The following is a 27,335-nucleotide window of genomic DNA, read 5'->3' as shown; positions in this document are numbered from 1 at the left end:
CATATTCTTCCAAAATAATTATCTGGTGTGCTACTGGTATGTTTGGTGTTCTGTTGGTATTTCACACTTCACGGTCAATGCTGTAGAGCTTCAGCAAGCCACCACTGTATGGTCAGAAAACAAGCCCTGATGACTAGATAGAATGTGGCTCACAGTCTGTGTTTGAAATATGTTTTTTTTTTTTTGCATTCAAAATTTATTAGGTTTAATGTGTGAGCTGATTGGATTCTTTTTCTTCTTTTTTTTTTGCTTGGTGTAGGCTCTGGTAATCTCCTATTTGTGGCAGGCTTTATTTGTGTCACCAAGCAGCCTTTTGGAAGACCTAAGAACCAATTCTAAAAAGGCAGATTCTCTGAAATGGAAGTGCCCAAACCCATCTGTGTATCTTAAGTGTGACAATGAAAGGAGCAGCAGGAAGAAACTGGTGTCCAAACGCACTCTGCTACTGTAGCAGCTACCCCCAAGCCTGTAAAAACCAAAAGAACCTGTGCAATCTGACATGTGCTTGCCTTGTTCGCACATATGTGGCTATGAAACCCCTTTGTCCCACAAGAAGGGATGTAGATCAGGAAGTTCCCTGGGGTTCCTGGAAAACAAGTCAAAGAATTTTCCTTCTAACTGGGTTTGTGAAACTACCTCAGGTGCGTGTGCTTGTGTTTTTCAGTGTACATGTGTGTATGGTTGTGGTTCATTTTTGCCCGGAGTTAAAGGTCCCATGACACAATTTTTTTTTTTTTCTTATATATGGGTCTTAGCGTCCCCTTATACTGTATCTGAAGTCTCTTTCCGAAATTCAGCAGTGGTGCAGAATTACAGCAACTTTTAGCCAGTCCCACATTGATATTTCCCCAGGACGCATCACTTTGGTGTGTGTCTCTTTTAAGTGCTACTGAGGAGAAGAGAGGCCTATAGAAGTTGAGGAGGGCATTCGCGGAAATGATGTCAACACCATTCACCATCCACAGTGTTTGGCGCAGACAGGAAGTCTTGTTGGCATTTTTCCAGAAAAAATAAAGGCACTTTTGACTACATAAAGGGTTTTTTTTTGTTTTTTTTTATAAAAGATCCGACCATGTGAGCTGCCACTCTCTGAACGCTAAAATGGAATGACCAAAGCAACCATTCTAAACAGGTTGTGAGTTCAAATCCCCAAACTGCCAAGGTGCCACTGAGGTACCCTTGAGCCAATAACCCCCCCTAACCTATCATGGCTGCCCACTGCTCACTAATGGTGATAAGTTCATTATATCAAAAGTTCATTATTTCACTTATATTTGACACAGGAAGTTTTAGAGATCATTTCATCTTCTCAGCTACCAACTGATTTGTGTATATACACACAAACACACAACCCTTAATTGAGTCAATTTTATTTTTTGAGTTATTTTATTTCCTATGTAGTGGAATGGAACATAGGGTTTGAAAGAAAGGCAGCAAATGTACACATTCACATGTTTCCTAACTTCCTGGTCTGTGTGTGAGTGAGACACAGCAGTAAGTGTTTTTTTTGAGGAGTAGCTGTCATGGGTTGGCTTCATTCTTTCCGTTTTCCTGGCACAGTGCTAAGGAAGAGCAGTTCTGGACTGGGACTGCAAAGAGAGAGAGAGAGAGAGCGCGAGCTGGAGAAAAACAGGCCAGACCTCCAAATGGCTCACTGTTCTTGGGCTAAAACAGTCCCGACACCAAGACAGCCTATATATTTGCGTATATTTATCTCTATTTAGCTTTTTCTTATGTTAATGTTCCTTTCAATTAGATTCCATTAGGTAACATAAGATTAATGTTAGATAACATTTAGGCCCTCTAAATTAGGGCCTGACGTTGTGCTATGTAATCAGTACATTTTCCTAGTAGTATTGATGCAACAAAATAAAAATGCTTCTAAAGAAACACTGTGATGGGTGGATTTATTAGCTCCTGTGTAGTGTGGCTGATTTGTCTTCATGCTGTGTTCTTGTTGTACAATCAGTAGTAATCACCTTACCGACTTTGATTAGATAACAGAAGCAATTACACTCCGGAATCTGAGCTTAAACTAATTTTTACCAGCACTGCGAGCTCCCTGTCTCTCAGCACTCTTCTGTCTGTGTCAGTCTGTCTGTCTGTCTGTCACATGCAGACAGGCTGGATTGTGTTGTCGTTCTCCCTCCAGGACTTCTCTTGCAATGTTTGTCAAGGTTGCAATGACTTTAGCCCATTTGTTTTGGCAGTAAAATTGTGGGAGCCAGCGAAAGTTGGAGAAAATCAATATCTTTTTTTAGATAATTTATTATAACAAAGGGAAAAACAGCACTGTGTGAAAAGTAACCTAACCAAAAAGGCAATGAATTGCAAAAGTGTAAATACAAAATGGTTTTTTTTTTTTTTTATGCACATGAACAACGGGTTTTCCTGCGTTTAGATGCGGTTTGTGATTTGGGGCAGGGTTCATTTGTCCCATTATTTGTTCCCATATTCGTCTGATGCAACTTTGCATGGTGAAATTGATGAAGATCACTTGGACAATGTTGTTTGATGTGTCGTTGCAAAATTTTGGAGGAACTTTGGCGTATTTACAGCCCCGATTTTCTCTCTTGGCCTGCCTGCATTACTATTTAGAGACAGACACACGTAGGTGGGATGCCTGTGGGAGGTCCCCGTGACTAGCCCACACCTGAAATCCCCGCGTGTTTGTCATGTTCGATGTGTGTGCAGTTGACAAGCCACACATGAAGGGCCTTTTCAACAATATCCATCCATGTAAAGTTGGGTGTTTCTTCAGGGGGTCCAGTGCACCTCATTTTGCCATCTGAGTGTTGCATTGAATGTTTGCATGTGCCGGTGTGTGTGTCTGTGCGTCTCTGATGTGACATGGCTACCCTCGGCAGTCTGTTGGAAGGCTGTGGCTGGTATAATAAGAGCGATGGATGCACTCAAACACTAGAGTGAAAGAATTTATCTGTTACGACACACTGGTTTATTGACACCCTTCTGCTTCTTTCCTTTATCTCTTTTCTTTCTTTGTTCGCCCCTCTGACTTTACTACTTCCTTTTTTTACCTCCCACTCTCTCCCCCCCTTCCCAGTGGACTCACGCACACACAGGAAATACCGTACATTTGAGAAGTGCAGTTCTGACCTCAGACTTCTGCAGCACCGAACACACACACACAAACTTTTTCTGTATTATGTATTTAATGTGATTTAATGAGAAATGCCAAATAATATATGTGTACTCCTTACTTGTTTTATGACTGGTGCATGTTAAACATTATTCAATGTAACACTGAATAATAAAGTTTGAATAAAGCCGTGAATAATATTTTCCTTTTCTAATGCGCACTTACATGCTTTCAACTCGGCTTTCGGTACACAGGGCTGTGTGACGAGCTGAACGCATGGCCTTTGCTCTTTGTCACAGTGGTGTAGCTGCAGAGCTGTGACATTCTGACCACCTAGCGCCACTCTGCCCTGCTGCATTTCAGCCTAATTTCGCTCTGTAGCTTCAGCTGCTGTGCTTGCAGGCGTAGATAGGGGACCTTTAACAGTGACTACATTAATAATGATACATGATATTTGTTTAGTATACTTTTTTGTCTTTGCGTAAATGTTCTTTAGCTGAATTTGGCCAGTAATTTATTTGTTAGACTTTTACAATATCATATAAAACCAGTGTTCCGTATATATTCAGTAGTGTTATTGAGGACAGAAGCGAGAATGAAACTTCAGAAGCTGTCTTGGGAAGGGCCGCAACAGGGAGTTTAGTGTTGACAGGCTGCATTGTGAAAGGTTCTTGTTTGGCCCACAGTAGGGCATGGTGACTTCTTCGGCCTTCTGAGGCTGCCCAGCGCATGTGGTGTCTGAGGCATTGCGGTGTGTCTGTATATCTGTGTGTGTGTGTGTGTGTGTGTGTGAGAAAGAAAGAGAGACTGTATTGTGTGTTTTTGTGTCTGATAAAGAGAAAGGGAATGACTGTGTCTTTTGTATTTTTTTTGTCTGTGTCAGTACAGCGGTCAGGCTGGACTGCTTCTCTCCTCCTTGGATTTAATCTCAGCTTCCACTTGTTTGGGTCTTTATGTACTGCAATTGCAACGACTGTGAGAATACAGGGGTGTAAAAGAACCACATTCTAGAAGGGTCTTCAATCAGGATTTCATTATTTGAAACGAATGATTTGTGGGAAAGAAAATGAAGAAAGAATCTGTGCTTTCCTTCATATTAATGGATTCATGAAAATGTGTTCCTTTTAACCTATAAACACACTCGTAGCCCTGAGTGTCTTGTCTACCTGTTTTTCCCCCTTGTTGCTAACTGCAGTCCTGTGTTATGCTTACTGCCATACTGAGATGAATGTGACCTGTGTGATATGGCCAAATAAGGCAGCATCGTGCTTTGTATTTTTCGCAGGAGCGTGTGAATGTTTTGGAGTTTGCAGTCTTTAAAACAGTAAAAGTATCAATTTATGATTCCTAAATGAAGACAAGAATTGAAAAAAAGAATAAAACACCATTGAGAAATGATGTGAAATGATTTGCATATCCATTATCAAATTGCATATACATTGAAAATGTGGGTAATATTTTAGACAATACTAACTAAATGAACATTAATAAAACAATGTCTACCGAACAACGTCCGATCTGGCGTCTTGTTTTAATGTGATGCTGTTAGATGTGTTGTCCTTTAGCATTTAAATGAGGCTACTGCTTTTCCTTGTGCTTAATCGGCACACTGCATTTTTCCACCCTGTTTGGCCGCTCCATGGCAGAGAGAGGGGAGAGAAAAGAAAGAAAATGGAGGGCAGGTTCTGCAGTTTCTGTGGAAGTTTTTAAGCTAATCAAAACTTAATCAGCTTTATGATAAGTTTTGACTTTATGATAATCACATTGAAAAAAAAAAAATGAAATTTGTGTCTGTACGCAAAGAAGCAGGTTGCTTACTTTTCGCCACTCCTCCCCTCCAGGACATAGTACCTGTTTATAAGGACCTGCCGTCTGACTTTTCCCCACCCATCTGTATGCATGTTGTGTTAATAACCTTTGACACGAAGATATTTTATGTGGTAGGGCTAGAGAGAGTGAATGAGGGTTTCATTATACATAACATCTACAGCAAACATGCCTGACAAGTCCTCACAGCTCTCACTGCAGCGAGGGACGAAAAGACTCTTTCTGCATGTCACTCTACACACCGCATTACAAAGCAAAATCGTGCTGCATTTCAAACTGTTAAAACTCGTGTGTTCTTTAACTTTTCCAGTTTTAGCGTTCAACCCAAACTTCGATACACCTGTCAACGAAGACGATATTGCGGCATCTTACTTATGATAACAGAAAATACAGTTGAAAATTCATTAAAACTATTTTTTTTTTATCTTGATAATCTAAAGCATTGATTATCTGTCCAAACTCATTCCTCAGTGTTTTTGTGGTTTTGAGGTCCTGTTTGTGTGCTGAATGTTATCATTATTGTTATGATGTTTTGGCTCGATATGGAATGCTGGCTGGTTTTGGTTTAAATGCTGGCCCGCACTGCTTGTATTATTGCCACAAATCAGCAGACAGATGTGTCCCATCCCCAACAGAAGTCCTCCGCTCCTCTCTTATTATTATGTGTCTCTTTCCCTATCTTTTACTGTCATTTTTCTTTCTGCTCATCTGTTCCTAATCTGTCACACTTCTAAATGACATTGAGGTATGGTGGAAATGTCCGCTGCTCCCTTTTCATCCACTTCAGTGCCTGGTGAATTTTTTATATGTGATTAAAGTCTGCAGCTATTTGCAGAGCTACAGCAGTTCACTTCATCTGTCTCTGTGGCAGAAGGGCACCAATTTTGGAACTTGGGTTATGATATTCCATAATGTGAATTGTGGAAATAGCTGTTTCCATTTACTGCAAAGTCAATCATGTAAACCTGCAGACAGACTGGCTGCTTTCTTCTGACGTGGAAAAAATGTTAACTATGTGTACTGAAGGGGTTGTGTTTTGTGACGGTCCAAAGACTGTGATCTGGAGGTCAAGGGTCACTGTATTCAGTTGTAAAGATTGCTTTTATGCCGTGCGTTGTGCAGCGTTGTGTGTTTTTATCACTTACACACAGACATGCACCACTGTTAATGCATTATTGTCCCATTTTACAATAATTACCATAATTTAGAAATCAGTACATTTGTTTTAAAATGCTGTTAATTCTGATAATGTACTTATTTACCTAATTGACTTGCCCCATTTTTTAAGTATATTTAGTATATTAAATTGAAATGTTTACTAAGATTTTTTTCTGTTTTAATGATTTAATTATTTGCCCTGACCCTTGTTCTCTGCTTTGCTGTTTTAGGCTCGAAACATCCAGACAGGCGAGCTGGCTGCAGTTAAAATAATCAAGCTTGAGCCAGGTGAGTTCTGTCTTGAACACCCATTTTCTTCCTGTTCGTTTGTTATCTTCTTGCCTTTGTGTGTGCATGAATGAATGCTATCTGAGCAATCATTCACATGTTTTTATGTCTATGAGGCTATGGTTTGTGATCAGGCCAGTTGTGCGATATAAATGTTGATCAAGGTGCCTGTTTGCCTGCTGTGAATTTGGGGATCACACTTTGTTCTCGGGATCTGGCTGAGTAAAGTGTGAATAATGTGTGAATGCTAATAGTCAGAATCAGCTGGACTAGTCACACAGGCCCTCCTGGAACTTCAGTGGGGCCTACAGGAGAACTTCAGGAGAGTGTTGTAACATCTTATTTTGTTGTTTGTTCACAATCAAGATCATTTCAATTGTCAACTCAAAAGGATGTGATAGTTTCAATCACTATTGAAACATTGCAAGAGTGTTACTTTTTCTCATTTTACAGTACCTGACCTAGAAATGATTTGTTTACTGGATGCATTTTGGGGGGGAAAAGTGTGTGCTTCTTGATCTTGTCCCAAATCCCATGCTAATGAGATGGATATTAGACAGAGAAAGCAGGGGATTAAGGCTTTCTGTCTCAGTAGGGTGGACATTGACACATGTCTGCACACACTCTTCAATGTCTGAAATGCAATATTGTTTGAACTCCTGCCTTTACATCATTAAGCTACAGTGAACAGTGACATTTCGGTGACTAAATTAAGACTAAATGTGATTCTGAGCCATGGTAATGAATGCAAACACACTAAGATTTCAGAACACTTAATTGTGTGCAAGAATGTGTATGTGAATATATTTGTGTGTTGCTGTAAATATATTTGTTTTAAAGCGGTTGATGATGAACCCTCAGCCTGGTTTGGCAGCAGAAGAGGAAGTGCATAGGCACAGACAGGAAGTGTTACTACTGATCACCTGATGTGCTCTGTTAACTTTGCAGCCTGTGTGTATGTGGGTTATGTGTGCAGAGGTTTGACTGTCTTTTCCCCTTTTAATAGAAAAGTAGAAAATGTTTAAATTTCTGTTGCATGCCCATCTGTGGATATTGGGTTACTGTTGTGTGTGTTCACAATGCACTTATAAAAAAAATCATAATAATTGTATGTATGTATGTATGTATGCATGTAGTTACCTGCTTGATTGTGAGGTCTGAAGATTGTGTGCGTCTTGTGTGTGCCATTGGTCACTGTAGGAGAGGTAATCTGATTACTTAAGTGAGATGCAACCAGCTGGTCAACAGGGCTTTTCTCAGCTGGAGTATGGACACACAGCGAGCATGCATACACACACACACACACACACATACACACACACACACACACACACACACACACACACACACACACACACACACACGCACTCACTCTTAAAGGAAATGGCAATGAGACAGAATAAGATGCACAAAGGACATCTGAAGGAGGAAGTGATGTCACAACTGATATAAACTCGAAACAGGAAGAGAGAAATAATCAGAGTGCCTGTGATCATTTATAGCATCTACATGTTACAGCAGGTGGCATGTTGTGAGCAGACACCTACTATTAAGAACTGGCATACATAATGATACAATATTTTCCTTAGATTAAACATTTTGCATGATCTGCTATAGGTCGCAAGTATTTACTTTATATTAATGAATTATGTGAGTGGGCTGGAGCGAGTACCAAATCTGTCCCCTACCGTTTAGCACATGTGCTCAATGGTGCACCTGTTGTCTTTGATTTGTTCTTGCTTGTTTCCTGTTGAAACCAGGCTACCAGACTATATTTTAGTATGAGTGGTAGTCAATATCATGAAAAAGTATTGGCTTATCGTTTTACAACTTAAACCTTTGGCAACGTTCCCTAGGTGGCACATACTTATTATGTGTTGGAAAGAGGCTGTATTTCATACACACACACATTAAACACACACAATGCACATATCGCAAACATTTTATTCTGTTGATCATGAAGTACAGAAGGATTGCTTGGGTGTCGTCGTTTGCAGTGTAGGAGATTTATCCTTGACTTTCTGCATTACTGATTGTTCATAATTACACAATGTTATGCCTTTTTTGTGTTTATGTCTGGAAAATATGCATTTGGTGCTGACTCGGCCTATTAAATATTAAGTCAATGTGGCCTCTGAGTTAAAAAGTTTTAAAACCCCACCCCCACCCTACCTCTGCCTTTTTTGAAGACTTTTTTTTTTTTTTTTGTGTCACAATCAGGGTTGTCATAAATATGCCATGCATTAAAGGTTTTATTGGGGTAGAACTTGAGATGGCATATTGTGACAGTGAATGGCCCCATGAAATTATTGTTTACTGGCCAGGCCTGGGGCTTGGGGTCTTGTCCCTGAAGGTGTGTGGTTATTAAGGGAATTGTACCTTTTAGTTGAGAGAATAATTAGAGAGTCTGAGTGAATGCCTGCATAAACACTGGTCATTCGTTAAATTTATTGTTTTATCCCTGTGTTAGACAACAGTGCTGCCCAGAAGCACTTAAACACTGGACGTACCCTCCTCATTCAGATGACGTTGTATTTAACTTGTATGTTTGTGCTTGGCTTTTAAACAGGCAGCTCTTCCAGTTTGGTTGGTTCCATATTATTATGTTTAGCTAGGTTATAATAGGTTCCTATGGATTTCACTGCTTGAACTCTTTGGTGCATTTTACACAAATGTTATTAGCAGGGTTTTGTTGAGTTATACAAGGGAAATTTTTTTCCGCTTCGAGGACTCACCTTGTGATCACTAGTCTTTTATCCCAGGATATTATTATTCTTTCTGTGGTCCTTGCTTTCCTTTTTTCTTTCTTTTTTTTTGGGGGGGGGGGGGTTCTCTTTCTTTCTCTTCTTTTTTAACTGATCTTTCATTGTTTTATGTCGATTTTTTTTTTCACTTATATAAAACTCTCCCGCTTGTGGTGTAGCTGTGAAGTGAGAAGAGTATCCGTTCTTTTCTGTGTGTGATTTTCCCTGCCTGTGATTTTGTTCCAGGCTGTAATTACAGGACTTGATGGTTCTGGTTTGCTGCCACTGGGGCATTCTCCACATCCCACCAAAGCCCCCAGACCTCTGGATGCACCCGCAGGCATTTATCTATATCTGTGTGTGCACACACTTTGGTCTTTTTCGGTCACGTGCCATCATTAAGGATCACACAGGATTTCAATGAAAAGTACATTGGATACTATTTCATCATGCAATACCGTAATAAATCGTACCATGGTTTTGGTTCGTTTTTGGTACATGAGTTATTTTCTTATTTGTCTGAAGTGCTAAGGTAGGTCTGATTTAACAGTTGTCATTTTCAACATTTTTGACATTTTGCTGCGGCTTGTAACAGATGCACCTTCAAGACTAGCTGTGTTATGTAGTGTGTGATTTACTTGTGTGTTGAGTTATACGCTGCATTGGGACTGGGCGATTTGTAATGAGCTCAGCTTGTGTTTTAATATTATTTCAAGCCTGACCATATATTCATTAAGTCATTCAACCGGCCATAGTAAGGTTAAAATAGTTAATAAACGCGACTATGGGCGCTTTCATATCATAGTTCATTTGCTTTGGTTCGAATCAGTCTATAAGTTTGTAGCAGTATCATTTTCCTCTTGTTTCAGTTCTCTTTCACACTGGGAAAAATGCAGGCAAACCAAAATGCATCACACGAGAACATTTTCTCTGATAATTGGTCAGCTGTATGGCCGTGGGAACAACAAAAGTAAATACAGATCTGCTGTTTTGGAATTGATGAAAGTAAAATTACGTGGGTTGGATGGTGCCCTGGCGATTTTATTTTAAATTACAAGCATTTTGCACCAAAGGTGCATAACAAGGCAAGACAGGAGGTGACATGCATTAGTCAAATGGAAGTGTGAAAACAACATTTGAAATTTACCCATAATTCACAGTGTTCTGTAATGTAAAATGTGATGACATGTGGTCCTATTTTGGTTTGGTACACATGCTCACCTGGCAGGCCGCACCAGGGTTCGAGATTTGATTCTAACAGTCCACCTCTTTTTGTGTGTGTCAGTGCGGTGGTTTTAAGGCGCACTTGAGTGCAATTACTGTGTTCACACCAAACAAAATGAAACGCACCAAGAGAGGAAATAATGTTGAGTGCGAATCAAGTGCACTAAAGCCTGTAGGTGTGATCCCTGTGTTTGGTTGAGTGTTTTTCTTCACGGTTCGCCTCCTTCTCGCCATGTTCCCCCAAAACTTCTTCAACCTGACACACGGGCCTGAACAATTACTGGTTACCTTTTCAAGTTGCTCAACTTCAAACTCTCAGCTCCTACACTAGTGTTGCACTTCCAACTCTGGTCCAGTTACAACAGTGTGAGCGAGGGCAGGTGGAGGCACAACAGTGGTTTAGACATTGACTCATTGTTTAACAGTAGGGCTGCAGCTATCGAATACTTTTGGAATCGAGTATTCTGTCGATTTTTCATCGAGTAATCAGATAACTCATACTTTTGCGTTTTTAAACAACTCTATCAATAGTGTGTTATGCAACATGAAAATCCTCTTAAAATGAGCAAGCAATTGGCTGTTATTACAAAAAAAGTTTATTCAAACTCAATACTTTTATTAGATCAAAGCTTAAAACCTTTGGGTTACTGGCTCCAGAACTAAGCCCATTTAATCAACCTTTCTGTGAAACATTCATGATGTACATGGGAAAAAAAAAAAAACTATGAAACATAAAGAGGGATAAAAAAGTATAAAGGTCTAAAATAGTAAAAAGAAAATAAATAAATAAATAATTCAAGTATTACTAATAGTCCAACTTAAACAATACAGTTCAGTTTCCAATGTATCCAGATGAGGTAGGTAGATACAATGTTTGTGCAATGTTATGTGCAAAATAGAGAGAGAGAGAGAGAGAATTAGTCTTACTGCATGTGTGTGCAATGCATGTGCAAGCCTGCACCACTGTGATGTACTGTGGGGAAGAAAAAAAATTGATTTATGCATCAAATGCTATAAACTCGCCCAAAAGTAAATATATATGCTAATGAATGTAGATTTGTCCATCTGTTGCATTCATTATTACTACCTTATGTATGGGGAAGGTGTGATTTGAGATGTAACCTATCAGTGTGTGTGTGTATGCACGCGTGTGTGGCGGGCGCGGGAGGGAGAAATTAAAGTGAAGTGATTGTCACTTGTGATACACAGCAGCACAGCACATGGTGCACACAGTGAAATTTGTCCTCTGCATTTAACCCATCACCCTGAGTGAACAGTGGGCAGCCATGACAGGCGCCCGAAGAGCAGTGTGTGGGGACGGTGCTTTGTTCAGTGGCACCTCAGTGGCACCTTGCTTCCTTAACCGCTAGACCACCACTGCCCCACAGGCCACCACTGCCCCACTGCCCCAGGGATGAATTACATGAATGAGATCTCATGCCTTATCACTATCGACTCATAACACAAATAATTACAAATAATGTACATTCTAAGAAGCGCTAATGTTAGTTAGCAATCATAAAAATACAATACCTTGTAGAAGCTCCGAGTTTGCTTGGAGATTTGTTAATCGTTTCAGGCTACTATATGATGGGCTACTTTTAAACTGGAAGCAGCAATGGGCGAAAGCCCTTCCCACAATTACTTTCCCTTAATGTCCAATCACTAGACATTTCTGGATCAAAGTTAATTGTAACACCAAAATCCTAAGGTCCATAAGGGCATATTAGATAATGCAGGGCAGACCGAATCATCAATATTTTGATTGAGTACTTTTGCTCCCCTACTATTTACACCTCAGTGAGTGTAGTAGGGTGCTGAGGGTTGGCAGGCCTGTTCATTGCTTATTGTTTTATTTTAGAAACAGAAGATGTTTGATATACTACTATATACTTTATATACTTTATATTAGTATATGTCTGACTTTCTTCTCCCAGAATCTGTTTGTAATGGTGCGTGTTTCCTGTGTGTTCACAGGCGATGACTTCTCGATCATTCAGCAGGAGATCTTCATGGTGAAGGAATGCACTCACCATAACATAGTGGCTTACTTTGGCAGTTACCTCAGGTAAGGATGTAGAGTTAATCCATCAAAAAAAAATTATTCTCATTTTACTTCTCATTTTCTTTTCTTATTTTAACTCATGTTTTAATATTTTAAGATTTATTTCAATGTTGGAAGTAGAGCCACATTTCTATTTCTCTGGCAATAATAATATATTGAGGTATACTGTACAGTATTTCTGCAAGTCGTTTACATGATCTTTTATCAATGGTAGTAAAGGGAATGAAGGTGAAAGTCCGTTATTCACTCTGGAGTCACCATGCCATGAAAAGCATTAACTATTATTTGTAGAAGAATTCTTATAAGTAATTGAGTAAACTGATCTTGGTTGTTTTTTTTTACTGTAATATTCTTGGTGAAAATTTACTATGTAAATGCTTCTCCTTTTTGTCTATTTTGTAGTCGGGAAAAGTTGTGGATCTGTATGGAGTACTGTGGTGGGGGATCTTTACAGGATATATACCATGGTACTGTAGTCACCAGTCAGCCACCTTTGTGTATACAGTGCAATGTTTTGCTCAAATGGCCTGGTCTAATGTTAGTGTCTTTGGACAGTGACAGGCCCCCTCTCGGAACTCCAGATAGCCTATGTGTGCAGAGAGACGTTACAGGTAAGCAAACACATGTTCATTGGGCACTTGGAAACATTTATCTTTTACCTATCTTTAACAGCCCATGGCAAACCAGTCATTAGCTTTGTGTGGAAGATGAATACGTTTCAGATCAGGAATACATTTTATGCATAAAAGGTGCCTAAACAGACTGTCCATCACAATTAGGCTGTAATTTCTAATGTTATGTGTTCAGTAAAAGGTTGAGTCTATATGTATTGAAAAAAATCTTGCACACTAATTTGTTCGCAGGGTTTGGGTTATCTGCACATCAAAGCCAAAATGCATCGGGACATAAAGGTATATCAGCCCACACTCATGAATAGATAGAAACCTAAAACTACACTACGTACAGAAATAATTAATTTATTTATTTTAGTGGTCTAAAAAGTAAATCTTCATGTAATATGTAGCTCACTACATTATATTTTGCCCACTTTGTAAAAGATTATCTATATTTTGTACACCTGAATATAAGTACTGTGATAGAAGTTCAAACTGCTGTTGATGTCGGTATTTTGGTGCTCATTGATCTCTGTGTAGGGAGCTAATATTTTGCTGACAGACCATGGGGATGTGAAACTTGGTGAGTAACTTTAAACTGTTTTAACTTAATCAACATCCATCTGAAAAATATAAATATAAAAATGTGTGTAATATTAATTTAAAGGTTTCTTATGTCTTGCTATAGCCGACTTTGGAGTTGCAGCCAAAATAACAGCCACCATTGCCAAAAGAAAGTCTTTTATAGGAACCCCATACTGGTGAGTCCACTTTGTGAATGTGTTCCTACACATCAGGAAGTGCAATAATTACAGAGTTACTAATTACCAATATACTTAAACGGTTTGTTTTATTGGTTTTCATGTGTGCATTCAGGATGGCACCAGAGGTGGCTGCGGTAGAGAAGAATGGTGGGTATAACCAGCTGTGTGATATCTGGGCTGTGGGCATCACCGCCATAGAGTTGGCAGAGCTGCAGCCTCCCATGTTTGACTTACACCCAATGCGGTAAATGTTTTTTTTTTTTTTTTTTTCACCAACTTAGATTGTGCAGCAGTTATATAGCACATGTACATGCAGGTGTGCAAACTTATTTTGAGATTTCTTAGAACAGATAACATACCTGTTTATTGCATAGATATATAGATGCCTTTGTCACTACAAGTACAGCGAGATAACATACATCATTCAGCCATATTCATTCAGAGTATACATTTTTTGACTGTGCGAGCCTAGATTTAAGCCAGATAAGTAATTAGTGTCTTTGTTTGATTGTTGATGTGCGTGTGAATACATTGGTGGTTATATGTGTGCATACATATCTTCCAGAGCCTTGTTTTTAATGTCAAAGAGCAGCTTCCAGCCCCCAAAGTTAAAAGACAAAAACAAATGGTGAGTCTACCCTTCATTAGATATAATGAGCCTCATTAATTTAACTTCATTTGTACAGCTACACAAGGTTGAGACAAACACACACACACACACACACACACACAATTGTCCTAACTGCATGTTTTTCCCCATAGGTCCACAACCTTCCACAACTTTGTGAAGGTTTCTTTGACCAAAAACCCTAAGAAGAGACCTAATGCTGAGAAGCTACTTTCAGTGAGAGAGCCTATACAAACACACACAGTCTTCAATCATGTAGAATATAAAATAAGTTAAGCCTAACCTTCAAGATTACTTTCTACAAAATAGCTTAATGAGATCCATGTTACTAAAATATATACACAATTAGTCAAATTAGTAGTCTGACTCATGTAAAAGAGAGCATACCATAAGCATTCATGTCTATTAAATATGATCTACTGGTGATCTTAGTAACTGTGTTCTCCCACCTGTTTTGTGCTTTTGTTATGTTTATGTGCACGGCAGCATACGTTTGTTAGTCAGACTGGACTAACTCGAAACCTTGCAGTAGAACTTCTTGATAAAGTGAACAACCCTGACAGCCACCCCCACTACTGTGAAGGAGAGGATGATGACCTGGAGGTAGTTACCCCCGACCATGCCCACCTCCACCTGCTCTGGAGTTACATACATGTTGTACTTTGGCCATTAGTCTGTGTCGCCCAAGTTCTGACCCAGTACGCTCTTTTCTTTGGATTATTTATGCTATAAGGTTACTCAACATTTACAGCAGTTTATGCTTTTTAGTAACTTTTCACAGCATAACATTCTGTTGAAAAGTTCAATGGAAAACCCCACACCTCCATTCATCTGCCTGACTTAGTTCAGAACCACAGACCAGCCAGAGATTTGGCATCTCCATCCTGGCCAAAATTCCAACAAACCATATCACTGCTCTCACATAAAGAGAAAGTGTAGGAGAGAATTTGTGTGTTAGTGTGGTTGTGTGTGAGAGAGTTGTCTTTGTTTCAGTGACAGATGAGTTATGGAAATCCTCTGACTGCAGTTCTGCTTATCGTCCCATTGTGCATTGTTTGTACCCTTGTTTTTTTTTTTTTGTTTTTTTTTTTTACTTCCATTCCTTGTCTTGTTCTGTGGTCTGTTCTGTGGTGTTTGATTGTGAAGTAGCACCAGTGGTGCATGTGTGTGCATGTACAAGAGTGAACTTTATATAGCATTTAGCCAAACTTACTTTTTTCATTAAGTGAAAATTCTTTTCTCCCTTATTGCCTGATATCTGGTCCCTGTCTGCTTGTGATTTACATTTATCAGACACCCAGACGCTCTTATTCAGTAGTTACAGAAACAGTCCCCATTGAGACACTAAGGGTTAAGTGTCTTGCTGAGGGACACATTGGTAGTAAATGGGATTAGAACCTGGTTCTTCTGGTTCATAGGCGAGTGTGTTACCCACTAGGCTACTACCATCTTGTGATTGTCAGCTAGCTTTGTCATCACCCTCCATGTTCTTTTTTTAAAATAAACTTTTCTCCTTGTGTCCATTCTCAATCCCACTCTTCGCCTCTGTCTCAGCCTTCCATTGCTGTCAGGCACACGATCCGGTCCACCAACAAGAACACCCGGGCAGAGAGGACTCGGTCGGAGATCAATTGTAAGTGATCTTTTTACTACTTGATTTGTTCAGCTTCCTCTTTCTGCTTTTGCCATGTTCCCCTGTTAATCTTTCCTTTCTCACTGTCTGGAGTGTCTTTCAGTCAGTGTCCTTCTCTTAATTTAACCACACTGAGACAGGGTATTTGGGTGTGTGAGGGAGACAAAAATAAAAAAAATAATATTTTTACAGAAGATAAAGATAAGTTGAGAAGATATTCAAAGAACTCGTTGTGTTGCAAGGTGAATGGGGGGAGAAGTTTAAGAAGGGTGGCATAGAGAGAAAGAGCAGGAGGGATAAAAAGGGGAAAGCATGAAGGCAAAACAGGTTCCACGGGATTGTCATGTGCGTTTATGTCCTGCTGAGTCACACTCCCTGTGGCCGCTCTGTGGCACAGAATTGTCACCACTGCCAATCAGGATGCATTACACACACTCAATCATCTACACACGCAGTCAGACATAAACGCACTTGCCAAAGACACGTAGATGTCCGAACACATTACTTAAACTCTCATTGTTCCGGGTCATTCACTCTTTTGTCCATTGGGTTTATCATGTAATTTCTGGAATATCATGGCATTTTGATTACAGGGGGGATGTAAAAAAGGCCTTAGTCACCATGTGATATTTTATTTTCTGACATTAGACAATGATATAACACACATTGCAGTTACCATTAGCAGAAAAGTTTTTGACACTCAAACTACAGAAGCTACAGTTATCCTTTGAAATTATATAAACATGGGTTTGAAAAGTCATTCATGTTCTGTACATAGTAAAATAAGTCCAAGTGTGTTTGCTGCTTACACTCACAAAGGCATACCTTCATGTAGGTATGGTTTCTCTCAGTTCACTGGGTCTTGTTGCAGGTTTCAAGGCCTTTCCTCTAATGAAAACCTGAACATTGTTTGCTTTTTGGTCATATTTTAGTCTTTTTAGACTGTTTGTTCCCTGGTTAACACCACCACATGTATGCACTCGCACATATTCACAAACATACGCAGGCATGTATATCATGTCATAGAAATGTATTTGTTTCAGTGCAGATGAGGAAAGAAAGGATTATAGTTGACTATCATCTGTGAGAGATCTTAAAGGATTTAGACCTAGATTAGAAGTGCAGAATTGTCTCCAGCAGTGTGTATGTGTGTGTTCAGAGCTGGATTAATCTGATGGACTCTCTTCTGTAGCAGGTGTGTGGCAATGGTTTGTAGCGGTTCACATTTATGTTTGTCACTTTATTTTCTTTCATTTCTCTTGCACAATGCAGCCAATGGGACAGACTCAGGAAGGATACTTAGTCCTCACAACACTGAGAACAGGGGGGGTTCAGGTCAGTTGTGATTGTGCACACACATTTTTAATCACACACGCTGCTTGCGGATGGGCCATGAGAGTGCAGATAATGATTTTTGTGTGTGTGTGTGTGTGTGTGTGTGTGTGTGTGTGTGTAAATGGTCTGAAATAGGGTGCTTATTTTTTAGTGTGTTTGTAAGTGGAGATTTGAGTCAAGAGAATTTTTTTAAACATTGTATTGAAATAGGAACATGTTTGTTCAAAGTTGTATGCTTTTGTAACCATGTTGCAATTATTATATGGGTCTTTTTTTTTTTTTTGGGCAAATAATCACTTATGCAATACACATCTCATACCCATGTGCTATTTCAATGCATACTGCACAGATACTTGCCCCATGAGATCAGTCAGCATGTTTGTCCACTATTTTGACTTAATTTTGAATTTATATCCCAGCATCCATGCTTGTGGAGGGAGGGAAGCAGGGAAGGTGCAATGTAATGTACTTGTAACCAAGCAGTCAGCTCAGTTCCAGTTCTTTTTGTTTGTTCAGAATATTCAAAGGCGATTGCCACATGACAGCATTATCTCAGTGGGCAGACAAATATGTTCTTTTCTATTTCTGCATTCTTCTTTTTTCGCTGAATTTAATTACATTATGTCTTACTGACTAAATGCATGCATGAGTGTGTGTTTTTGTTTTAGATAATCATTATTTTTTTGTGTGTATGAAATCAATCAAATGTTTGGACACTTATTTCTTATGGACCTTGCATATTATACATTATTGAACTAAACTGAAGACACGTGACTATGAAATAACTCGCATGGGCTTGTAAATAATAATAATAATAATAAACAAAAATATATAGCAAACAAGGCAAAAAGATTTCAATTCCAGCCTCTCCAAAGCAGGATGCTGTGTTGGCAGTATTTCACACTCTTGGCTTCTCTCAACCACTTTAAGTTAGACAATGGGGATGGTATTCAAACAGGCCTGAAGGCTCTTTAAGCAGCTTTTGATGATTACAATAATGAACAAAGCAGTCACGAAGGTTAAAAGAGGCAACAGATTTATCAGACATGCTTTGCTTTCTTGTTCTGCACTAAATATGTTGCTTACATTAGATTCTTCAAAATGGCCTCTGTCTTAGTCTCCATAACCAGTAGGTGTGTCCAGACTTTGGTGTACATTTTTGTACACACGTTATTCTTCTCATGAGGATGCTGCATGAGATGTTAAGGTCAAAGCAAAAGTTTCACTTCCTCTGAAATGAAGGGACATGCTCACCTCACATTAATTTAATGGAGTTAATAGAGTTATGTAAAACTGAATTTATTGCTTGGATGTCCATGGAGATCTGCAGTGCAAGCAGGATTTTGGTATGACCTCTTTCTTAGCCAAAAATAAGATTAGAAGAGCTATGGAAGGAGTTTCTATTTACTGAAATAATGTCTCAAAAACCTGCCCTCCACAAAAACAATACTTGTGGATATCTTGATTGCTTACATTGCTAAATATATATGATTCAAATCAGCTACTGGCAGGCCACATTTTAGGTTTAATTTGTTTGTAATAGACTTTGTGGGTAAGAAGTGTACTGCCATCTAGTGGAAACTCTGCTTAGTCTGCAGGAACTTTTTGCATTTCTAAGAAGCTGCTTTTTTTGTTTTTGTCTTCCCATCATAGTGTCATCAAGTCTTTATCAATGTGAATCAGGAACCTCCATGTCCCGTCTACACTGGGCGCTTCCACCAAACCAAAAAAGGCCAAACACACCAAGTGTAGTGAAGGAAAAAAAGATTTATGTACAGTGCGGGAAGTGCTCAGAATTCAAACCAAAAATACTGAAGAAAAACAAAATCATACATATATGCTCCTCAATCCTTGAACCACCAACCTGACCTTGACCCCCGGCCTACTACGCTGTCCCCTTAAATACACCCCACAATCATAGACTAATTGGGTCTATAAAGGCACCGTTCAACCACAATGAAACTGGTAACCTACGGTGTGTTGTTTTTAATAAAGCTAAACTAATGACTGCAGCGGGGGATGTGTAGTCAGTATGAGTGATGTGTTGTCGGCACCCATGCAGAAAACATAAGCCTATAATACATGCATATTACAACATGCATCAGACTGTTAAAAAGTGCCCACTATCATGCTACCATGCCCCTGCACAGCTCTCTATACTTGCAGAATTGTTGTCACAGAGGTTTTTTTTTTTTTTTTTCCCCCATTCTCAGTTGACAAAGTGCAGTTTAAGCCTCCATTGCAGAAGGAGACCGAAGCCCATGCTGAAATGGTAAGTGTGTGTGTGTGTGTGTGTGTGTGTGTGTGTGTGTGTGGGGTGTAAGACAGGGGTATATTTAATTTTGGCCGCTCTTTGCAGGACGTGACCAGAGATAATGACTTCTCGTCCCCCTGGAGTCCATTTGCCGATGGCGCCATCTCTTCCAGGTGAGCCATGGGAACAGTTGCTATGGTTGCATCATAAACAGTCCACTTTTACTACGTCTGATGTGCACAAGGGCAGTGGAATGCTTGAAATAACAATGGGAAGGGAAGAAAGAATGGAAACCAGCATTTGGCCACACAGGTTCTTTTTTTTTTTAACTGCTGAGCCTTGTTGGATATTTTACTCTCTAAAAAAGGCATCGCTGCAATATTTGTTCGTTTTAATCTGGAAGTAAAACATAAGAGAAGATGCATACAGATGCATACTCTCTTTTCTTTGAGTGGGATGAGGGTTATGGTTAATATCTAGAGTATGTATTGAATTTTATTTTCTTGTGTTTGTGTTCTTCATTCTGCTCTTTTTGTCCTTGTTCCATTTTGCTATCTGTGAAAGGAGCCTTCTTAAAAGTGTAGAGGAGGAATTATTTCAACGGTAAAACCAGCTCTGTGTGTGTGAACATTCCTGTAAATGTGGCATGTACTTGTTTGTGGTTGTTTCCGTGAGTTTCCAGTCCGTCTCCGTGATGTGACTGAGTGCTGAACCCACTCCAGACTTCCATGGGTTATAATCCACATCATCATGATTACACGTGGGTCTCACACAGCTGCTGGCATCAACCTTTTGATTGGTTCAGTAACATGTAATCTAAGAAAGAATACAGGATCTTTAGAATGCTAAATCGGGGTGAGAGTACAGTGTTTGATTTTATCTAGTTGTAACAAGCTGGACTCTAGATCCTGCTGTTAGGGGTGGGCAATATATCAGATAAATGGGCTTGTTCAGCATGCGATGTAGTAAATTACTATATTATAAGTATCAAGTATATATCTTAATTTTATTGTTAAACAGACAGCAGTCGCTTTCGAGATTCGCTTCTCTGCCCCGTCAAAGCAGACAACTCACTCCCCCGTCCTTCCAGAAAACTCTCCTGGCACATGCACATTTTGTACTGGAATAACAGTGGAGAGAAGCAAATCTGTGGAGATAGGTGAAAACCTCTACTGATTTCAGATACATTAAATGGTGTCAGAAACACATGGCGGGGAGAAAAGGCAGGACGCAAGCGTATGACTCACAAACACTGGGTTTAAATTCAATTAAACAGGGCAAGGAGCTCTCACACGAACACAAAACCTGAACACACAAAAACGGACTAATCACAGAATGAGGATGGGACATAGCAAAGATAGGGTGTAGGGTGGTAGTAGCCTAGATGTAAGATACATTTATGCTAATAATCATAGATGCTTACAAAACTGGAAATGTCAGGATCATGACCATGATTGATGGAGGCAGACAACTTAGCTCCAAAGAAAAACTTTAAACTTTGGTTCAGTTCATTATTTTTTTGTCATTGTATAGAAATAAATGGGTACATTTTGCATTTATACAGTAATTTAAAGGAAATCTTAAGGTATCGGGAGATATATTCCCAGCCCTGCCTGCTTTTGAGTATTTTTCTTGAAATAGTTACACATTATTTTAAGTTGTAAATGGACCTAAAGGTTATTACAAAGAACAAAAATTCTGGATTATTTCTCGTCATTTGTGACCTGTTACAGTGTATAATGGTGCATACAGTATATATGTTTACGTCAGTTGTTTTTAGTCTGTGTTAGACTGGTTTCTCCTTGTATGCAGCCCCCGTTTTCTGGTGCAGTGTAGTTTCATTTTAAAGACAATAGAATGGCAAATCACATTTCCATTCACATGATGCGATCCTCATATTCATGCTTTTCTTCCTGGTTGCAGTCTTTCACATGCATAAACGATTCATTTTTTCCAGAGGTCACATTACTCACCTGGAAGATACATTTGAGGATGTGGATCTGTGAGTATAACCTACATAATATACAACAGAAAATGTTTCTTGCCGATCCAATTATGTTCTGTACAAGCCAGCTATAAACAAACAATTTGCCTATATAATGTTTATTTACTATACTATATTATACAGCTAATGCACAGATTTGTAATTTGTTGATTTGTTTGCAGTTTTAACCGAGATGGTCCTTTATTCGGTCTGACCATGTCCGCAGACATTTTACATCTGCTCCTGAAGCAAACTGGAGTTTAGTGTCTTGCTCGGGGGGACAGTGGTAGTAAGTGGGGTTTGAACATGTTACTTTATGGTTTTCTGGTTCATAGGCAAGCCTGTTATAGGCAAGCAACTAGGTTACTACCACCCTTAATATATACAAGCATAACACACTTTTATGTTGTTTTTGAAGAGAACACCATGATTCTATATGGTGGAAAAGGAAACTAGATCCTATTTCAGAATGTACAGTCTCATAGCCCCATAGATCCACATCACACTTACTTATAGCTCAGTTTCCTATTGCTTTCTGTTTTTCAGAAATACACTCAAACATGCTCCTCCACCTCTGCCACCAAAGGTAAGCCTTTTATGGGATGTTTTATTGTTAATCTAAGAATTTTTAGATTTTCCATCTAAATTACATTTGATTCTCCTTGATCTCTTACAGCCAAGGTTAAACAGTGATGACTTGGGTTCAGGTGATGGATGCCTGACAGTCAGACGCTTTCAAAGCCAGGACAATGGTCCAGTTTCTGGGCCGAGACGCCAGAGCACCCCAGAAAGAGGAAGCAAAGCTGAACACTCGCCTCCAGACCAACTCTCAGTGTCTGTTAGCAGCCCAGGTCTACTGTCCCATTGCACAGAGCATGGTGCGTGAACAGAACACGCTGCATTTACATACCATACACATACATACCCCCTATATACTACTCTGTATCGCAAGACAGCTATAGAATCTAGAATCGGCTCTTTTTACCTTAACTAACCTTTTTACTGTTCTATTTGTATTCTGTGTATTGTTCCCCTTTCTCTGCTGCTTGCTGTTCCTGTATTTCAAATGGTCTTTCTCTACCTTCTCTTTTCTAAGCTTCTGTTTTCTCTGAAAGCAATGGTAAGATCGAACATTGTCTTGGATAGTTTTGTTGTGAGCTGGGGAGCAAAAACTGTGGCTAAATGAGCTCTCTGTCTTGCCCATTTTTAGATCCTGAGGATATAGATACCGGCATGAATGGTGACAGTCCCAAACCAGCTCCACTTAGACCTCAGAGGAAAGAGAAGAAGGAGTATCCGGTGAGTATTGTGTACATTCATACTATTACAGTTTTGCACTAATCATTTTGTGAATGAATACGTACTATGTCATAAGGGTATTACTCAATTTGTTTCTTTGTCTCCAGAAACCAGCCATCAATGGCCTTCCACCCACACCTAAGGTTCTGGTGAGTATCCCCAGACATACAGACCCAGTTAGCATAATTAATCCAATTTAGATCCTTCATTTTCAAATGTGTCTGGGATCATGCAGATGGGAGCATGCTTCTCCAAAGTGTTTGATGGCTGCCCGCTCAAAATCAACTGTGCAACATCATGGATCCATCCTGATACTAAAGGTACAGAGCTGGAGCATTGCATTTGCATTATTATTTTTTTTGCGGTGTTCACAGCTATTTGTTTACCTTTTGTTTACAGATCAGTATCTGATATTTGGCACAGAAGATGGCATTTACACGCTCAACCTGAATGAGCTGCATGAAGCCACAATGGAACAGGTAGGACCTATGATTCATTTGTACAAGTTGTAGGTGTTTTGGTTTTTACAGTATTTGATGAGTAATTATGCCTTTTTAGACTTCATTATTACACGATTGCTAATCATTTAATGATTAACAATCATTATGGTTAAATGATTTGTGGTTACTCCTTTAGCTTTTTCCCAGGAAATGCACATGGCTCTACATCATAAACAACAACCTGATGTCACTGTCAGGTAAGTGGAACAGATCGAGAAGTGACGAAGGGAAAAGACTAGTTTGATGTCTACGGAGTGTCACAGTAGGGGCTTTTAACATGTCTTGGTCAGCTGTTAATGACAAAATGCTATCAGCATCTAAACAGTTGTGTGTGATTAATGACTGTGTGATCAGGCCTCGTCTCTGCTACCTACATGTGAACCATTGTCTGTATCTCTGTGTACCATTCGCTATAAGCCTTTAGTGTTTTATGGCTGTGAAAGTGCTGTGACAGCTCCTGGTTACACTGGTGAGGTAAACACAGGGTTTACAGCCACCTGACACACTGCTTCCTCTTCAGGACTTTACAGGTGTGCCGTAAAGATCAAGATCATTTCTCATCATTATTGTTACTGTCTTTTCCTGTATAGTGTACACATTTCATCCTGACTTTCATTCTGTGCTGATTTTTCAGATCTATGCTTTCTGATTGTTTGCTAATATCGTTTTTTGTATTTGTCTCTCTTTTCTACATTATTTGTCTTACCTTTTTTGTCTGCATTATCAGAAGGTAATCATTCTTAATCATTGTATCTCCCCTTGTGTTGGTCAGTGTAGACAAAGCCACAAACTTAAATACATGTTGCTGGTAATGTTAGTTACTTGTCAGGTTTTTAGGCCCTTTGTAAAGGATTCATGATTATCCACAAATCACACAGCAGGGTGTGTGTGAGTAAGAATGCAGTTGAGTCCTTTTAAAGATTATCATCAGTCACTTTCTCCTGTTAATTCAGTCTTTTCTTTGGCATGTTAGTGTGAGCCATAATGAAACCTTGACAAACACATATTTTGCATTTGAGGATCCTGAAATGAGACGCATGTGCACATTAATGTAAAAACTTCTTCTCCCAGGGAAGACCTCCTTCCAGCTTTACTCCCACAATCTCATTGGCCTGTTTGAGCAGCTGCGGAAACCAGGATTGGCTGCGCAGTTCCAGACACATCGTTTCCCAGATAAAATTCTTCCCAGGTCTGTAAGACTGACGAACCCAACTAAACTGAAATCTTATATGTACACGCATTTATCCCCAGAGTGACCTGAGATCTCTCTACTGTGTTTCTGCAGACGATTTGCCCTGACAACTAAAATCCCAGACACCAAGGGGTGTCATAAGTGCTGCATTGGTGAGTACTGATCATGCTTGATCAGTAAATAGTTAAAAATGGAGAAACAATAGTTTGTCAATTAATTTTTTTTTCTCTCTCATCAGTGCGCAATCCATACACAGGGCATAAGTATCTGTGTGGGGCTCTGCAGTCTGGTATTGTGCTGCTGCAGTGGTACGAGCCCATGCAAAAGTTCATGCTTATTAAGGTAACATGTACACCATATACACAAGCACACTGTATATGAATTCGCTTTGAATATACACATTTAGAATGTTTCATAACATTTTGGTGTTAATGGGTTATTGTTTAAGTTAATGTTCTTGTTTGTCATGCATGAACAAGACGTTTTAAATTATTCCTTTTCAGCACTTTGACTTCCCCTTGCCAAGTCCTTTGAAGGTGTTTGAGATGCTGGTGGTCCCAGAGCAGGAGTACCCCATGGTGTGTGTGGCTATCAGCCAGGGCAGTGAGCCTGGGCAGGTGGTGCGCTTCGAGACCATTAATCTCAACTCCTGTTCCTCCTGGTTCACTGAAATTGGCTCAAGTAAGATGCTCTTTTAGCTTTAACTATCACACATTAAAATAAGTTAATGTTGTCTTTTTTTTCCCCCCACATGGTCACCTCAAATACATTTAGGGATGTCGTGTACATTTTTTTATTTTTAACAAACAAATATATACATTCTCACTTGTCCAATTATACTAACAGGACTATATACATATAGGTTTTGTAAACCTGTTTTTTCTGATTAACATGCACAGTAAACATTCTTAAAATTGTAATGTTGATGTACTCAAAGATTTTTCTTGATTATTGTTTTTTACTGTCTACCAGTACGATATTCATTAAATATTTATCTTGTTTCAACCATTCTTGGTTGATATTTCCAAAAATATTATATCTGTAGTAAACATGCTGAAATAATTTGTTGATCTCCAAAAATTTGATAAATATTTGCATTTTGTTTTCCACAATTTCTCCAAAACATTTGGGGGCTGTTATTGTAGTGAGGTTTTTGAATTTGTGTAATTAAGTATCTAACAGAGCTCTCTCCACTCATATGAACTGGTACATTTCCACTGAAATCCCCACATTGTTGTCCACTCTTCTTCTGTTATAACAATTCTCAAGTGTTTGTATTTGTTTGCATATGCAGGTGGACACCAAGTAGATGCCATTCACGTGACACAGCTGGAGAGAGACACTGTGCTTGTGTGTCTGGACAGTAAGTGTAAACCACTTGTCTAAACCTCATGTATGAATTTCTTGATCTAATAGTCCTCTCTCACAATCCTTGACATTCTATAGAGCATCTGAAGATAGTCAATTTACAAGGGAAACTTAAATCCAATAAGAAGTTGGCATCAGAGCTCAGCTTTGACTTCTGCATTGGCTCAGTGGGTGAGTTGCAGAATTTGTGTGTCAGAATGTGATGATGCCAGCTAACCTGTGTGTGCAGTTACAAATGCTAATTGGTTGTATCATTTTCAGTGTGCCTTCAGGATAGTGTTCTGGCCTTCTGGAAACACGGCATGCAGGGGAAGAGTTTCAAGTCTAATGAGGTGAGAAGCAACTCACCACCGCGTAATACATTTTTCCAGTGTTGTCTCATTTTATTTGTTGCAAGCTTTATTTAAGTGCTTTTAGATCTTGCATTTGTGTCTCAATTATTGGTAATACGTTTTTTGAAGTGGTGTGTCAGCTGTGGGTCACTCAATGGTTGAACGCTCTCTCACCTGTGGGCCAGAGGAATTTTTAGAGCGCACACCCAGCACTGTTTGCTTGACCACACACTCACCTGTTGCCCGGGCCGAGCATACCGAGACTGTGTGTATGCACGCTGTCTCACGTTCGTTTGCAGAACTGTCTGCATGTACATGCTTATATATTAATATATTTTTATGGCCATTTCTTTCAATTGTGTTGTGTTTATGTGACTAACATAATGTTGCTGCTCACATTATCAAAAGGTCAGAGGTCATGATCAGGTGAAATGAGATGAGGTGTATGCGTGTATGAAAGGTGATACAGGCTGTCTCGCACAAGACCTGTAACATTACGTTCTTCGAGGGCATGCCTGTAGGTGAAAGTGAGAGACCTCACTCAATTGTTTGCACCAAAAGGCCTTTTATATATGTGTTTCAGTGTGCACTCTGAGCCAGTTGATCTTAATTGTGTGCTGATTTTGTGTTTGAGTTCTGTGTGTGTGTGTGTGTGTGTGTGTGTGTGTGTGTGTGTAAAAGTCAGATGCGGGTGGGGGTAGCGGGGAAATGTCAGGGGAGGTGTGTGTGTGTGTATGAAAATGTCAGTCTATGTAAAATTGATGTAGAATCAGGTGTGATGCAGCTCAGGGAGCATGTGAATTATTCAGTTGCTTTATGAAGCTTTCAACAGCCTTCACAAACCCACTGGAGAGAGACACCATTGGAGAGTGTGTGTGTTGGAGGGTTTCCCTGTGGGACCTTTCATGTGGTGTGAGTGGATCTGGGTGAGGGGAGATATCAGGTCTCCAGTAAGCTTTTACGCCTCATAGGTGTGTGTGTGTTAATAAGTCTCATCTCACAGGGGTCACAGTTGCTCTGTCGCCT

At 39.5% G+C, this 27,335-nt stretch overlaps 1 protein-coding gene across 9 annotated transcripts in view; it reads left to right on the top strand.

The window, feature by feature from the left end:
• map4k5 (mitogen-activated protein kinase kinase kinase kinase 5) overlaps positions 1-27,335 on the top strand; it is a 33,293-nt gene that overhangs the window by 2,612 nt on the left and 3,346 nt on the right. Inside the window, exons 3-35 of one of the 9 annotated variants that reach the window (XM_028970629.1) lie at positions 6,316-6,373; positions 12,319-12,409; positions 12,809-12,873; positions 12,962-13,017; positions 13,270-13,317; positions 13,561-13,603; positions 13,709-13,781; positions 13,897-14,028; positions 14,350-14,412; positions 14,547-14,628; positions 14,899-15,015; positions 15,967-16,045; positions 17,318-17,380; positions 19,594-19,652; positions 19,740-19,807; positions 20,199-20,237; positions 21,592-21,636; positions 22,165-22,204; positions 22,295-22,496; positions 22,715-22,738; positions 22,829-22,917; positions 23,025-23,066; positions 23,153-23,237; positions 23,317-23,396; positions 23,554-23,614; positions 24,145-24,147; positions 24,489-24,606; positions 24,703-24,761; positions 24,848-24,951; positions 25,113-25,290; positions 25,904-25,972; positions 26,056-26,148; positions 26,239-26,309. In XM_028970629.1, the coding sequence (XP_028826462.1) occupies positions 6,316-6,373; positions 12,319-12,409; positions 12,809-12,873; positions 12,962-13,017; positions 13,270-13,317; positions 13,561-13,603; positions 13,709-13,781; positions 13,897-14,028; positions 14,350-14,412; positions 14,547-14,628; positions 14,899-15,015; positions 15,967-16,045; positions 17,318-17,380; positions 19,594-19,652; positions 19,740-19,807; positions 20,199-20,237; positions 21,592-21,636; positions 22,165-22,204; positions 22,295-22,496; positions 22,715-22,738; positions 22,829-22,917; positions 23,025-23,066; positions 23,153-23,237; positions 23,317-23,396; positions 23,554-23,614; positions 24,145-24,147; positions 24,489-24,606; positions 24,703-24,761; positions 24,848-24,951; positions 25,113-25,290; positions 25,904-25,972; positions 26,056-26,148; positions 26,239-26,309 (2,499 nt within the window). The remainder of the gene's footprint in view (positions 1-6,315; positions 6,374-12,318; positions 12,410-12,808; positions 12,874-12,961; positions 13,018-13,269; positions 13,318-13,560; positions 13,604-13,708; positions 13,782-13,896; positions 14,029-14,349; positions 14,413-14,546; positions 14,629-14,898; positions 15,016-15,966; positions 16,046-17,317; positions 17,381-19,593; positions 19,653-19,739; positions 19,808-20,198; positions 20,238-21,591; positions 21,637-22,164; positions 22,205-22,294; positions 22,497-22,714; positions 22,739-22,828; positions 22,918-23,024; positions 23,067-23,152; positions 23,238-23,316; positions 23,397-23,553; positions 23,615-24,144; positions 24,148-24,488; positions 24,607-24,702; positions 24,762-24,847; positions 24,952-25,112; positions 25,291-25,903; positions 25,973-26,055; positions 26,149-26,238; positions 26,310-27,335) is intronic. The other 8 variants (XM_028970638.1, XM_028970654.1, XM_028970663.1 and 5 more) reach the window with 8 other exon arrangements.

Source organism: Denticeps clupeoides, chromosome 1 (assembly GCF_900700375.1).
Source record: "Denticeps clupeoides chromosome 1, fDenClu1.1, whole genome shotgun sequence".
NCBI lineage: Eukaryota > Metazoa > Chordata > Actinopteri > Clupeiformes > Denticipitidae > Denticeps > Denticeps clupeoides.
The sequence above is the reverse complement of the archived record's forward strand: the minus strand, read 5'-3'. Positions and strand labels throughout refer to the sequence as shown.